Source organism: Mus caroli, chromosome 4, assembly GCF_900094665.2.
Source record: "Mus caroli chromosome 4, CAROLI_EIJ_v1.1, whole genome shotgun sequence".
NCBI lineage: Eukaryota > Metazoa > Chordata > Mammalia > Rodentia > Muridae > Mus > Mus caroli.
Genome location: NC_034573.1, coordinates 78706223 through 78721364, shown reverse-complemented (window position 1 = coordinate 78721364; position 15142 = coordinate 78706223). Strand labels below are relative to the sequence as shown.

Below are 15142 nucleotides of genomic sequence, written 5' to 3'. Positions count from 1 at the left end.
AGAGGCACACTTGCTGCAGGGCTATCTGAACATTCACCCTAGGGTATTCCAATCTGGCAACAGTGAAGGAAGCAAAGCCTGGGGTTGACTGTAGATGCTTGACATGAGCTGTCCATTCATATGAAAGCAACATGGCCTTCAGGAGAAGCCCTTTCATTTCCTCGTAGCTAGCATCATGGGAGTGAGAGGCAGATCCAGCTCTATAGTCTAGAAATGCCGGCTCATGTTGCTCTAAACCATCATCAAGCATCATCAACACTCCTTTAACAGTCCCTGAGAGGATGCTTAGTAAAAATCACGTGTGATCAATTTAGAGGAAAACATACCGGAAAAATGCCATCATGCAGAAGCCAGTTGTATCACTATATCCTCCTTTATATCTTCTTTAACCATTTGGAGTTCTACATACCCCTTGAGTTAAGTGTAGGGACGCAATCATCCTTAGCTAGGGTGTTTAGTTGTTCTGGATGAAAGTGTGCACTTTTCATGAATGTTGATGCTGATGGGATTCTCTTGGTTTCTGTTTCACTGGTTCCCACCCTCTCTAAGATTGCCACTTACTTTGTCTTTGCCAAGCAAATGTCAAGAAAAGAACCAAAATTTACTGAGCACTGCTCACACACGCATCTGCACCACTGCACTCTCTGGGAAGGAACATTACAACATTAGCAGAGCTGTTATTCTTGCATTATGATTTAGGAAACTGAGGCTACAAAATGTTAGAGAGATTTTACCCCAAACACAAAATTTGTACCAAGTCTGAGGTCTTTCAACAGAGCAGTGTTTACTCCAGACCTCTCCTGGGAGAGGTCAGGTTTGAGGGAAGGGGTACAAAATTGAGAACACATGAAGGAGAAAGGAAAAGTGGAGAATTAGGAGTCCAATAAAGATATGTCAAAAAAGCATTAAGAAAGAAAGGAAATGTGGGGAGCAGTCAGGAGAAGGCAGAGGGAAGAAGAAAAGCAGAAGGCGCAGCCCATGAACATGGGGGGCATCCAGTTCGCTTGGCTAGCTGCCCAGCCACGAGCACAGCAGAGAGACCTATAGCCACAGGAAGGAATCTGTGAACCATTAAAAATTGTTTATTTCTTTATGCCACAAATGATAAAACAGTCATAAAATGCAACGGTTGTTTTCCCAGAGTAATTGCTGTGAATATTTTCGACCATTATTCTAAATGCTCAGTGTTGAACTAGTATAAAAGCAATGATGTGTTTTGAACCAAAATCAGCCTCCAGTTGTCACACAGCACGCAGTGTACACACTGTTGGAGATTAATTTACTCTCAAGATCTTCAAAGCTTACTTAGTACTGATGCTATCACAGGTTAGACAGGGGCTCTTTCCTCTAAAACACAAAAGCCACTTATCATTGCTCTCTTGTGAAACAGTGTTTGCCCCTGTTATCTGATTCTATCATAAATAATATTAATGTAGCAATAATAGCAATAATCAATGTCATGGGCTCAACCCAGGGAAAGAGAACACAGTTGAAAATATTCTCCCTCAAGAGCATCATTTTCTCTCCAGTGCCTAGTAAGGAAAAGACACACAGAAAGCCAAAGTCCTTTAGTTTAGTTGCCATCCCATATTAACCTGGCGTTGTGATAAGCTAGAGTTCATATGGTAGACTGAATGATTCCTTAGATATTATTGGGAGTCTGTGTACCAATTCTAAACCAGTATTTTTCTGGGTAAGAATAGCCAACCATTAAAACTAGCAAACACCTAACTGCCTAACCTAAGAAAGAAACTGTATTAAAAGGGAGGAGCTTTGTAAGTCTACACTTCAGCCAAAGATGAGGTCTGGTGTTCTTATTCTAGAATACCTGGAACCTGTCACTAGCAAAACAATGAAAATTTCCCCCATGCTGCCAGAATACGACTAATCTTCAGAGGCTCAAAATGACCTAATAATTCACCATTTAAAAATAATGTCTCCTTTGGGGTTGGAGCTATCAGAGAGCTTGTCCAGCATATAGGAATGAGGTGAGACCCTGGGCTGATCTGCAGAATGACATATGGGCATCATGGCACAAGCCTGCAATCCCAACACCTGGGAGACAGAAAAAGGAGGCTCAAGAATTCAAAGTCTTCCTTGGTTACACAGAAAGTTGAAGGGCATCCTGGGTTATATGAAAGGCTGTTTAAAGCTCAAAAAGTAGACTTAGAGCATTTTGTACGATGGGAGGATGTTGAAGAATGGTAGGGCTACCGTAGCAAAGTGTCATATGCTAAGTGGACCGGATGATCGATATTTATGGATATTTATTCATATATAAGTCCAAGTTTAAGGTGTCTGAAGTCCTGGTTACCTTGGACACCTCTCTTCTTGGCTGAGGATGGCTGCTCTCTCCCTCTCCCTCCCCCTCCCCTTCCTCTCCCTCTCTTTCTCTTTCTTCCTCTTCCTCCTCTCTCCCTTTCTCTCTTCCTTTCCCTGCTCTTTCTGCTTTCTCTCTTCCTCTGTCTATCTGTGTCTTTGTACATCCTGATTTCCTTACCAGCTATACTGTATTGGAATCCAACCTAATATCTATGTAGCTTAATTGTTCCTATGAAGATCTCATCATCAGATATGCTTATATTCTTGCACACTGGGATGCTGGGACTTCATGCAAATGAGAGGATGCAAGGGAAGTCACCCCAGGTAGGAAGAGAGTGCAGAGACAACATTGTTGAGACCAGTACCACTTTATAGGTATTGTCTCAGTGTTCCTGAAGATGACCCGTGATTTGGGATGTTTTTAATGTTTCAAACACGAATACAAAAACTAATTGAGTAACTTAAATACTTCTATCAAATCCCTTTATCTTTAATATTTTATTAAAATTATATTACCAATAGAAAATGTACATTTTTGTTTCTAAACATGTAGAAACACTATAAAGAACGAGAACTGTGACTCCACTTATTTAATCCCATCCTGTCTGACATTAAGTAATCTCTGCAATCCATTTGATGCATATCCTTCAAGACCTGTAGCTATATCACACACCCATGCTTAATCCCTCAGTCTACCTTAGGAAACCTTAAAGCAAGAACACTGTATCTGCATATATATATATACTGTAGACTAAGTTTTTCAAACTTAGGAGAACTTAGAAGAACTTTATAGCTTTGTGTATATATTCTTATTATTTTAAATGATTGTCTAGCATTCAGGCATTGGCGCATCAGTTTTCTTGGCGGATTCTCTTCTATGTGTTTTTACTTTTAAACTACCACAAACATTGTATTCATGCACTTCTTTGTATATTTATGAACCAGGTATTTTGACAGGTGGTAAATGGAGATTACAGAAGGTTAACACATTTGTTTCAAGCATATAGATAGTCGTGGCAATGCTCCAATTCAGAAAAGACCCACTCTTTGAGTGAATCAATATGGCTGTCAGACTTCAGAGTCCCTGGAATACAACAGTGAAGAAGAGATCTTTATGTCCCTGCCCCCTACTTCTCTGATCCATATACCTAAGCCCTCTCAGATACTTTTCAAGTACAGCGTGCATGTAGAATCTAGAGGGAAGGAGACATTGATCTTCAAAACTAGTGGCTGCCATCCTTCCTAATGCTATGACCTTTAGTATAGTTCCCTGTGCTATTGTAACCCCCAACCATAAAATTATTTTGTTGCTACTTCATAATTGTAATTTTTTGCTATGAATCTTAATGTAAAATCTGATAGATGACCCCAAAGGGGTTATGACCCATAGGTTGAGAACTGTTCCGCAAACCTACCAGAAGAAGACATGTCCAGGCCAACCTATACTGATCTCAGAGGTGATATCAGCACAATGGAATTTTCCTATTTTCAAACTGCCTGAGACAAGGCATGAAGAAAGGATGCGTCTTGTGAGAAGCACATTTCTTTGGTCCATGCTGGAGGGAGTGAGTCAGCCACAGGGAGAAGCAGCCAGGATGCTGAGGGTAACCTTGGAAGACCCTCTGGTAGGTGGGGATCTTGAACATTTATTAGGAAGAAACCAACATTCTTTCCCTCAGAATTTCCTTCCCACTTAAGAGACTTTGTACTTGAGGTTAAGAAATCCCTCCATGCCTTCTATATATTTTGCCTGAGAGGGGCTGGCTTGCAGCCTGGGGGAAGGAGAAACACAGAGTGGGTGGTTAGAGCAGCTAGTTTCTAGTCAGCCTCCTCTTCCCAACAGAGCCCATCACTCTGAGTGAGCGGCTAGGAATGCCCCTATAAATAACATGCTGGGTGAGTCCAGATTCTAGCTCAGATAAATATCTCACCTCTTTCCCGACAATAGGCCCTGTGCTGCACCTCATAAAACCACACACGAGGGTCTGAAGCAATCTAGGCCCCTTCATGCCTTGCCCTTCACACATACTAACTAGTCTCCAATGTCACCTCAGAGAGAACTTCCTGACCACCCATGCACAGCAGGCTCCCCAGTCCCTCTCCACCACACCACCCTGCTTTGCTTTTTTTTCACAGCCTCTTATATGTAAAACTGTCTTCTTTCTTTGCTTAGATGTTTACTCTCTGTTTTCACCAGTTAACTTTGAACTTTTTCAGAGTCTGGACTGCATCTTTCTTTGTCATTAGTATCTCCAGCACCTAGATAGCATGCTTTCAGCATCATAGGTCTCAGTTGGATTTGTTAAGTGAATTCCATCCTCATTTCTTAAAATCATTCTCTCATTGTAGCTTGAAACCTATTCCCTTTCATCTTTTAAGGATCCACTCAAATGACATTTTACTGGAGATGCCATTCATTCATCATGTATGCAGATTTCGTTCACAGCACTACTGCTGCCCTAGTAATTTTTTTTAGGATACCCATAGGGCAAAAGAAAGGCACACCAGTTTCACTTAGAAGTAGCTATGTCCAAGCAACTCGTTAAGTATTGGTGTCTTAGTCACTTGGTATCAGTTTGAAAGAGCAATACGTACAACTCCAAAAAAAAAAGGATTTTGTTTCACTCCTATTTTCTTACCAATGGATGCAATTGTGTGTTGGCGACTTTACAGCCTCTCTAAACGTAAATCGTATCAGGCAGTATGCCGGATAGTTTAAGGTCAATGTGACACAGGCTAGAATCATCTGAGAGGAGGGCACCTGACTGAAAGGTCCAAAAGGTTGGGTTGTAGTCAAGCCTATAGAACATCTTACTAATTAGTGTTTGATGTGTAGCCCCAGCCTATTGTGAGCAGGAATATCCCTGGGATTGTGGTCCTGGTTCTATAAGAGAACAGGCTGAGCAAGCAGTGGTGAACAAGCTAGTAAGCAGCATCCCTTCGTGGTTCTCTGCATCAGATCATGCCTCCGGGTTCCTGCCCTGTTTGAGTCCTGTTCTGAGTTCCTTTGATGATGATCAATGATATTGGAAGTCTGAAACCAATACTCCCTTTCCTCTCCAAGTTGCTTTCATCACAGCAATAGTAACCCTAGTTAAGGCAGGCTGTGTCACTGTTACTCTCCATCTAGCACTGGCCACTCTTTACTCTCATTAAGAAAGCCTATGCTCCATTAAAAGTAAAGATGCTGTAGAGGAGAGAACAGTGCTTGAGAGATTTGTGTATTGTTCAATGGGTGCCGGGAAGTGCTGTGGTTTCTTTTCATGTTGAAGATGTTCTAAGGCAGTTGTGAGTTCCCTGATTCCTCCAGCACTGGGTATCACGTGAACATATGGTGAAACAATCAGATGGTGTCCTGATGGGACTTTTTAGCTTCCTGTGTCCACCTCCACATGGACAGTGCCTATCACACTTTATTTGGTTGTGTGTCTGTGGCTGTTCTTGACATAATAGACTTTCATTTCCTCAAGGATAGATGTCCTGCCTTTATCCTGATAGCAGCAGCCCCTAGAATCTACGGTGCAGAAAACGAGCTGGAAAGTCAACAGATGTTGGTGACATATATGGTTACACAAGGGGAGGAGTGAGAGAGAGCATGCAAGCAAACCTGTGACCCTGTCAAGTAACACCACATTTCACTTCCATCTTTCAGAACAAGGATGACAAAGGATGCAACAGGATGAGGAGAACATTAACATATTCCACACCTTGGAGTACCTCGGGTGGAATGACCAATGCACAGACTCTGATGGACTCCCACAGATGATTTCACTACCTCTGTCCAGACTTCAGGGATATGCCACTGTTATGAACTCCAAAAGTTGGTTTCAAAATCTGAATGAAGAGGGCCTGTATCATAGCTATCATTCCTGAAGGTTTTTATATTTGGCCTTGGATATAAAGTAGCAAGTATTATGTGACTTTATTCTACCCACGAGGTGCCTGAGAAAAATGAGACATATGGATCAAGTGGGAATCACACCATTAACAACACTGTGCATTTCATGACTTTTCACAGCCTCAAAGATGAGAACTACTAGATAAAATAGATGCAGCAAATTAAGAACTCTACTCCACGCCATGTTGGCTCTCTTTACTTTGATTCTGTTACTGGCTATAAATGCTTCCTATGCAGTATAATTGAGTATGTGCTACCACTGATATCTTTATTGATCTATATTCATATCCAAATCCAGTACATCTTACATATGCTTTACAAGAACTCAAAAGTTTAAGCTGGAAGCATGCATGAGGTTACTTGGTTCAACTTTCGCATTATTTTGGATGTAGAAGCAGAAGCTCAAAGAAAGTTATAAGCTTTCCAGGTTCACTGTGTTCTCTCTGGCCATCAGAACTGACACCTTTGTCTCCTGAAAAAAAGAAAAATGCTGCCCATAACATATTCCAGAGCAACAGTGCTGGAGACCACAGAAGAGAATTGTGTTAAATGGAGGATGAGGCAAAACAACTGAGAGAAAATCCATCTCTAAAATATATTCCAGACCTTCTCACAGTGTAATGCTGGTCCAAGTAACCATAGATGCTCACCTAAGCTATTCTAGTTGCAAAATCTCCTAGTCCTCTACTTTCCCATCATTGTCAAGAGTGAGCTGAAACACTCTGGCTCATTGAACTACAACTTCAATTCTGTTCTCCCCTGCCCAAGTTTTTCCAGACACTTTGTATGAAAAATATAAAGACCTGGTAGTGCCTTGTACAATCTAGCTGCTTCCAACTAAGACAAACCTTAGTTTGTCTTGGCCCCCAACACTGTTACTCTCACTGAGGAGACTCTAGGCTCACCAGCTTTATGCTTGCTTTGAAAAATACTACAGTCGTATGGCCCTCAGAGCCTTTCCACTATCTAGTCAATTTAGGAAGTTCATCATGGAAAGTCACAGATGATTTATTTCAGTGACTTACAACTCATTCAAGTAGGCTTTTTAGTCATCCAAATCTGAAGCATCCACGAAGCCTTTGAGCTTCTGCACAGCGTAGATTACAACTTGATGTGTTGTGATCTCTTCTTTTCCTTCCTTTCCCTTCTCTCTTGAGCCCCTTCTTTCTCTCTACAGTTATGGAGTCTATAAGGCCAAATGCCTCATGGGTACTAGGCAAGCACTCTACCAATGAGCTATACCCAGAAGACATGTTTTCTTTTACATAATTTTCATGTTTCGAATATCCTTCATTCTACTAAAACCTTAAGAAGAAGTAGAGCTTGCTTATCCATATATCCAAAGTTGTGTATCATTTTCTTGATCAATAAATATTTTGTTTTAAAAACAGTAAAATGTTTCAGTGGGGTGAAATAATCTCAATAAAGAATTGAATAACACTAAAAGCTACCATAAGCATCTTGGCCCTTTATGTTGGCAATTTTGGTCACCATCCTCTAACTACCAATTTATGTGTAGGCTAAGAAAGATGGAGAATAAAGTTTCAAAATAATAAAGAAGTTTTGTAAATACTTGTGGAGTCAATTTAGAATGTTAACATAAGCTTGAAGGATTCAGATTTGACGTTTAATTTAAACAAAGAACCAGCTCCAAGACCTGGACAGGCTAAGTGCAGGGCTTCTCTGACTTACACATCTTGCTTGAATGGTGTGCTAGTTTCATCTGTTATTTACTTCACCTTTTCTGAGTCTTGTCTTCCAGGGAGGATCTTGCTGCTTTCTTAGAAATGAGGGTACAACTATAAAATGGGCTGTATTGATGGGCAGTGTCCTTAGGAATTATATTAGTTGATTTTCTGTTGCTGTGGTTAAAATATCACAACTCAAAGAAACTTACAGAAGACATCATTTAATTTGGCTCACAGCTCCTAAGGAACGAGTCTATCATGGAGTTGGGCATGGCAGAAGCAGAATACATGGCAGAAGGCCCAAGAACCAGAGAGATCTCATCTCCAGCATGAAACACCTGGTAACAAGAATCAAGTGAGATGGAGCTATAAGCTCTCAAAAGTAGCTCCAGATGTAACTTCCAGGAAGCTATACCCCTCAAGAGTGCCATCACAGCCTCCAAATAGCACCACCAACTGTAGAACAAGCCTACAAATACCTGAGCCAGGAGGAACTTTTAACATTTAAACTACCACAGGCACGAAAAGACTTTGGGCTCAGGACTGTGTGAACTCTGGAAACACTGCGAGGATTTTGCTGCTTCTGTATTAATACATTTCATCATTCTTTCCTATTTTTCTTTATGTGCACATGTGTATGTCCGTGCATGTGTATGTGTATATGCATAAGGTATCTACAAGGCCAGATAGGGATATCAGATCCTCTTAAGCTGGAGGTACAGGTTTGGGAGACACTTGACATGGGCACTAGGCCTCTCTGCAAGAGCAGCAAGTGCTCTTAACTGAAGAGCCAGCTCTCCAGGCCCTGGCAATAAACTTATTAAAGTCTTGGGGCTGATTTTTTTCTCAGAAAGTCACAAAAATTGGAAAATATTTTCTGCTCTTCATCTTGCTTTGGGGAACTAGATTTTTTAAGAAATGTAATATTTAACAGCTCTACAAAGTAAAATAGTAATGAGTTGAATTTTTCAAGACCCAGTGGTTCAGAAGTGTCCCAGAAAGCCGTCTAGGGAAAAGGTGTATCCCTGAAAGCTGAGCTGAGGGACTCTCAGGTTGCTAAACTCAGCTGAACTGCCCTAAACATCTCAAGTTGAAAAATAGAAGTGTGAGTATAGAAAAGAGCTGGTCTTAGGAGATTTATTTATTTATTTATTTATTTATTTATTTATTTAATGGCAATGTTGTTTCTGCCACAGCCAAAATCGAGGAAGAAAAATCCTTCAATTATTTGACTACTCTCCATGCTCATAAAACAATCAGTATCAGTTTGAGTCTCCAAGCTGTAAAAATTGGGTTCATATAATACTGTAATTGAAAATGATTTGAGGTGAGAGTCGGCCTGCGTGGGCCCATGAAAGTGCTCAAAACAATTCTGAGGAAGTTATAAAAATTACTGAAGTGTTTTTAAGGACAGGGCAGACAGTCCGCTACTCAACATGCTAACAGTTCACCTACAGAATACAGCTCAGGCTATCTCTGCTAGCCTACACACTCAAAAGACAAGAAGGAAGATAAGAGAATTGAATCACAGCATGTTCTTTATTTTTTAAAAAACTAAACAAACAAACAAACACCAACCCTGTTATCAAAGCAATTCCTACTAAAAATAGAGGACTAGATAAAAACCCATAAATTTATGCACATTTCCACCAAGACATCTTTTCATACTATTTCAAGAGGTTTTGGTGGTAAGCCTAGCTTTTTACAAGAGTGAGACATCCATCTTTCCAACTTTTTTCATACCATAACTTGAACTGTCAATTCCATTTAAAGAATGTACAATCAGTCTCCATTTGTTTTAACCAGCCAACAATTGAATGACATTTGTATGTGAGGAAGAAAGTATAGGTGATGATGATGGACAGTGTATGATCTGACATCTTCTATCCTAAGTAGAAACGAGGCTCTAGCTACACAAAGATTTCCATCAAATCATTATGCTTACTCCCCAGGGTCATGCCTGCTTTCCTGTGTGTTCCCTTTGGGCATTTAAGACCCGACAGAGAACTTTCCAGTGGTTTTATTCTGTCATCTCTGTTGAGACCTTCAGTCACATACCATGTCTGCACTTCAATGTTTCTCAGTATTTCTGCAAGTCTTCAAGCCTGGCCATCATCATCTATACAGGACCAGCCCCCTTAGCTGCCCGACACTTGTTTACTGAGTGCTCATCTCTACTCTGACCAATCTAAGACCTTGAGTTCACTAAGAGTGAAGTATGTAGCTTTTCCATTTGTCAAGATGACTTGATTTGTCACCAGTCCCCTCCATGAGGAAGTGTGGTGTGGTGTCTAGGGCATTCTTACATCCTCAAATTACCATTTACCTTTCATGCTCAACTCAGCTTTGTCATTTTTTTATGAGTGTGTGCGGTGCCGGGAATTGAACCCAGTACCTTACACATGTTAGCTAAGTTGTGTCTACATGTGAGTAAGAGCCCTCAGAAATCCCAGGGTTGATGCAAGCAAGCAAGACTCCTTGCTTAAGATATTTCTTTCATACATTTTATAAAAATAATGCTGGTATTTGTCTAAAAGTCATATTGAAATTTAATTTCCATTGTTACAGTATTAAGGGGAATTGTGTTCCTGTCAGAAAGGATTAGTTAAGCTCAGCCCATTTATCCTGACTTGCCATTTAAACTGCTCTTGCCAGATGCTGGGACCCAGTTCCTGAACTTCTCAGTCTTCAGCACCAGGTTCTACATGAACCTGTACTGTTTATTAACTACTCAGCCTGTGAGATTCTGTTCACAAAATAGATCCGTATACATAGCTCCTGCCACCCACCCCATTTCTTCATTATTATACTTCTTTATTTTGTTGCAGTTTTCTTTTATTCTTGATAAATTATGGATCTGTGAGAGTGGAATGGGGAAGAGAGGAGGGAGGGGCCTGCGATTGGAATGTAAAGTAAATAAAAAATGAAAAATTATTATTTTATGTGCATAAATGTTTTCCTGCACATATGTCTGTGTATCGTATTTGTGTCTGGTGCTTGCAGAGACCAAAAGAAGACACTGTGTCCCCTGGGATTAGAGTGTCAGATGGTAATGAACTATGCTGTGGGTACTGGAAACTGAACTCAGGTCCTCTGGAAGGGCAACCAGTGCTCTTAATAATCTCTAAGCATCCCTCCGGCCATCCTCCGGGACTGTGTTATTTCTGATACTTGTTCTCATCCTTCATCTAGCATTTTGAATACTCATTTTATATTGAGCAAATACCCATTATGAGCTTATTATATATTCATTAACAGTTCTAGTCCCGAGGAACGACAGATTGAACAAAATGAATGAGGTTCTAGCCTTCGTGAGTATGCAGATACACACAACCAAAGCAAACCATAATATGGATTTGAGTAGAGAAAAGTTCTATAAAGAAAGTTGAGTGATGCTTGGTGCAGTGGTGCCACCTTTAATCCTAACATTTGGGGGAGCGGGTGCAGAAGCAGGCTGATTTCTGTGAATTTTAGTCTAGTCTACGTAGCAAGTTCCATGCCAGCCAGGGCTATAGAGAGCGAGACCCCGTCCAAATACTGAGTGGAGCTGAGTGGTAGAACAGTGGTAGCTGAGTGGTAGAGAAACATTAGGAATGATGGTCCAGGAGGCCATTCTGAGGGAAGGACATGTCAACTGAATCTAAACACAAAAGTGCCAATCAATGAGGGAGAGCTTCCTGAACAGAGGGATTAGGCGGTACAAAGCGTTTAAAATGTGCTTATCTCTTTTCTTCCTTTCCTCCAGCTACACCCCAACTTCAGGTGCTTGTCTGTTTTGCCTGCTCATACACAGTACCCTTAGCTTTTATTCCTGGAGGATGCATTTCCTCAGGGGCTAAGCCTTCATACATTGTCTCTCCCATATGTTACTGGATCCCGCGCAACTCAGCCGTTGCTATAGAACTTACTTTCTGAAGGTGAAACTCGGCACAGTCGTCTCAATTCAGACTCCCCTTTGCTCCCCTGTGTCCACTGAGCCCACGAACTTGGAAGCTAACGTTCAAAGATTTTCTCGGTATGACCTTAAATTACCTTTCAACTCTTTCCTGCATGTTGGCAGGCACAAGTGACTAACATGATTGCGCAGTACAGCCTTTAATACTCCTGCCTCCAACGAGGCCCACAGTGTTCGCTCTGTTGAAGTAATTGTCATCTCCTCACACACAGCACGGGCCAGTTGTACCTCTCAGGCCCTATTTCACTCCATCTTTTCCTTTAATACACTTCAAAATTCTCTGTTGTCATCCCAAACAACTTCATCCCAACTGGTGTTTGTCATGTTTGCCCAGGAATGAGGTTATGTGTCCATCTATCTCGCTCTCCCCACCCCACACTCTGTAGCAGATGTTGAGAGCAGTGACCACGTGTTATTTATCCCTGTGCTAGCACAATGCCCCACACGTAGCCGGCATTAAATGTTTGCTGGACAGATGAAGGCATTCAGCAAACCTGAATCTGATTAACTAATATTTATTTCATGATACTCCAAGTGTTTTCCTTTTTTTTTTTTTTAATCATTCCCTGCCTCATTTCTCATGAGAGCTGTATGTGAAAAGACAGAGCAGGGAGAAATACAGTTTGTTTTGAAACAGTCTAGTTAGTTTTAATCTGGTTGAACAGTTAAAAGTTTATACCGAGGAGCACTAGATATGATTGGGGAATCAGTATAGAATGCAATAAATAACTGTTTGTGAACTACTAATTGATTGTCTTCCCACTCAGGATCCATAAAACTTCTTAACATATCCCAGGGCTGAACGATTACAATCTCAAGCCAAAGGAGCTCACACTTACCACATTACTGCATGTTCTATATCGAATATTTCTTCCTTCACAGCTCCTATGTCACAAAAAGAGAAAAAATTAGTAAATTTCATTATAACCTATGAAAGTCTCAAAGTTTGGACTAATTTTCTCTCATGATTTATTCTTCATTTTCCTTCTAAATAGATTCTTAGGTTATCAAAATTGTTGGAAAATATCTTTACCCACTGAATTTTATGGCCCTCCACTTAAATATTTTTGAAGATGCTATTAAATATACTTTAAAGACAATGTATTGACAGGTATATAATATTTTCTCAAAAGGTACAATTGATATGCCCACACCAATCCTTTTTCATTTCAGGAATTTCAAAGGATTCAATAAATGAGGGTACAGCAAACCATCTTCATGCATGTGTTTTATCTAAGTTTCTGACTGCATCTTTAAACAGATAAAATTGTAGAAGTAGAATTACTGAACTAAAGGGAAGAAACTTTGGTAAGGCACCCGCAAGTTATTGCCAAATTGCATTCCATAAAGGGTGTGCTATTACATACTCCTACCAGCACTACATGGGAGTTTCCATTTTACTAAATTCTCATGAATAAAAATAATTGAGTTTTGCTAAAACATTCAGCGATGACAATGGGTGAACAATAGTGCTCTGCTCTTTTCTTCAAGTGAACCCACGCTTTTCAGAAGGCAAGTAAAATGATGTTAGGAAATGATCACGCAAGTAGTTATCAGGCATGGAGTTCCAGAGACAATTTTAAGTTTGTTCTACATTTATTACCTCTCCTGAGTTAGTGGGGTGATAAGGAATCATCGCTACCCTCACTTTATAGATGAGGTGATGCTTAAAGAGGGCTGTCAAAACCCCACCAGTGCTAAGTGGTGGAGTGATGCTGACAACAGGCCACTTGGTTTCAGGACTTAGATGTATAATCAGATCTTGCAATGCTCCTAATGCTTCCTAATCTTTCAATTCAGGAAACAGCTTGGACCCAACCGTTTCTGGCTATGAATGGAATTCCTTTGTTTGATGCAAAGTATTGAACACGACTTGGTCATATAATTATGCATAAAAATAGTGATAGGCCTCAAAGATGTTAACAAGAACAAAATGGCATCTGAAAACACAATTACACACATTAGACTAAAGAAAGCATCTTAAATACACCTGCTTGAATAATTTAAATAAGCTTTCTTCTAGAGATATTAACCTATACAGAATTGGCCAGAGTAATCCTTGGAAAAATGAGTGATAGCATATTGTGTAAAAGATTGATTGAAATACTTTTGACTAAGGTGGGTTGTTTTTATTATTGTCTATTATTATTTATTACAATTATTAATACTATTAGTATTTTTTTGCGATTGAACTTAGGATCTTGCACATGTTGGTAAATGTTCTACTACTAAGCATATCTCCAGCCTTGACAATGTACTCATTATTGAAATATTATAATATGTGAATGATAAATTGTAATAAAAACACTCTGGCCCTGTGTTTGCATATTATCCTAAGCTTTTCAACAACCACAAAGTCATATTATTCTCACTTCACAAATGAAACTAAGATCAAGAGTGTTGAGCAAGCTTACAGCTATACACACAGAGAAGAGTCCCAGGGATTTGAACCCTGGGCCCGACTAACTCAAAAGTAAAACACCAGAAAAGGCACAAGATGTGAGAAGGATGTGTGGGATACTAATGCTAGATATGACTCATATCATATCAATCTGCGTGCTGCTTCTTGAGTCTGACAAATATTCCCATAATGCAAATCTACAGATACACGGGGGCATCTTCAAAACAAACACATTCATCAGTAACACACCATGTGAAGGATTTCAGTGCAGGGGAGCTCATTTTCAAACAATCACATTTATTATTATACTTAAATATAGACGTTTTTCTGTAAGTAGCAAAGTGATTCTTTCATCACAAGATTTAATTACTGTCCTGTATGCATTTCTTACTCCTAGGCATTTGCCTGGACACAACATCTCACCTGAGAATTAAGTAGCCCTTCCTTCCTTTCTTTTTATTGAAGTTTATCAACCTAAAACATCTGAGTGGACTCCTTCATATTTACACAATGTAAAACTCATCCCTGGAGCTGAAAACCAACAGAACTTTCCATCCAAATAGTTTCTGAGAAATGTTATTGTGCTTCAGTGGGGCAGGATTTGTGTGGGACCATGAAAGTCAGCCTAGTTTCTGATTGAGTTAGGTTGGAAACCTGGTGACCCCACAGGGGATAACCCTGCAAGGAACAGTAGGTATTTTCCTATGCTTCTGGACACCAGGCTCCTGATACGAAGCCGAAGCTCTCCATAATTCTGTGGCCATTGGTCACTTAAGGGCAATGCCGCAAGCCCCTCCACAGGTAGAGGACATGACCACAGATCAAGTAGCCTCAAGACAGATCTCCATTTTAATGAGGTAACTAAAGACCTGAAGGGC

The 15142-nt window shown here is 40.3% G+C and overlaps 1 protein-coding gene across 3 annotated transcripts in view; it reads right to left on the bottom strand.

The window, feature by feature from the left end:
• Positions 1–15142, bottom strand: part of Adamtsl1 (ADAMTS like 1) — an 883891-nt gene that overhangs the window by 293298 nt on the left and 575451 nt on the right. For all 3 annotated transcript variants that reach the window (XM_029476025.1, XM_021160015.2, XM_029476026.1), the window contains one exon: positions 12703–12748. In XM_029476025.1, coding sequence (XP_029331885.1) covers positions 12703–12748 — 46 coding nt within the window. The remainder of the gene's footprint in view (positions 1–12702; positions 12749–15142) is intronic.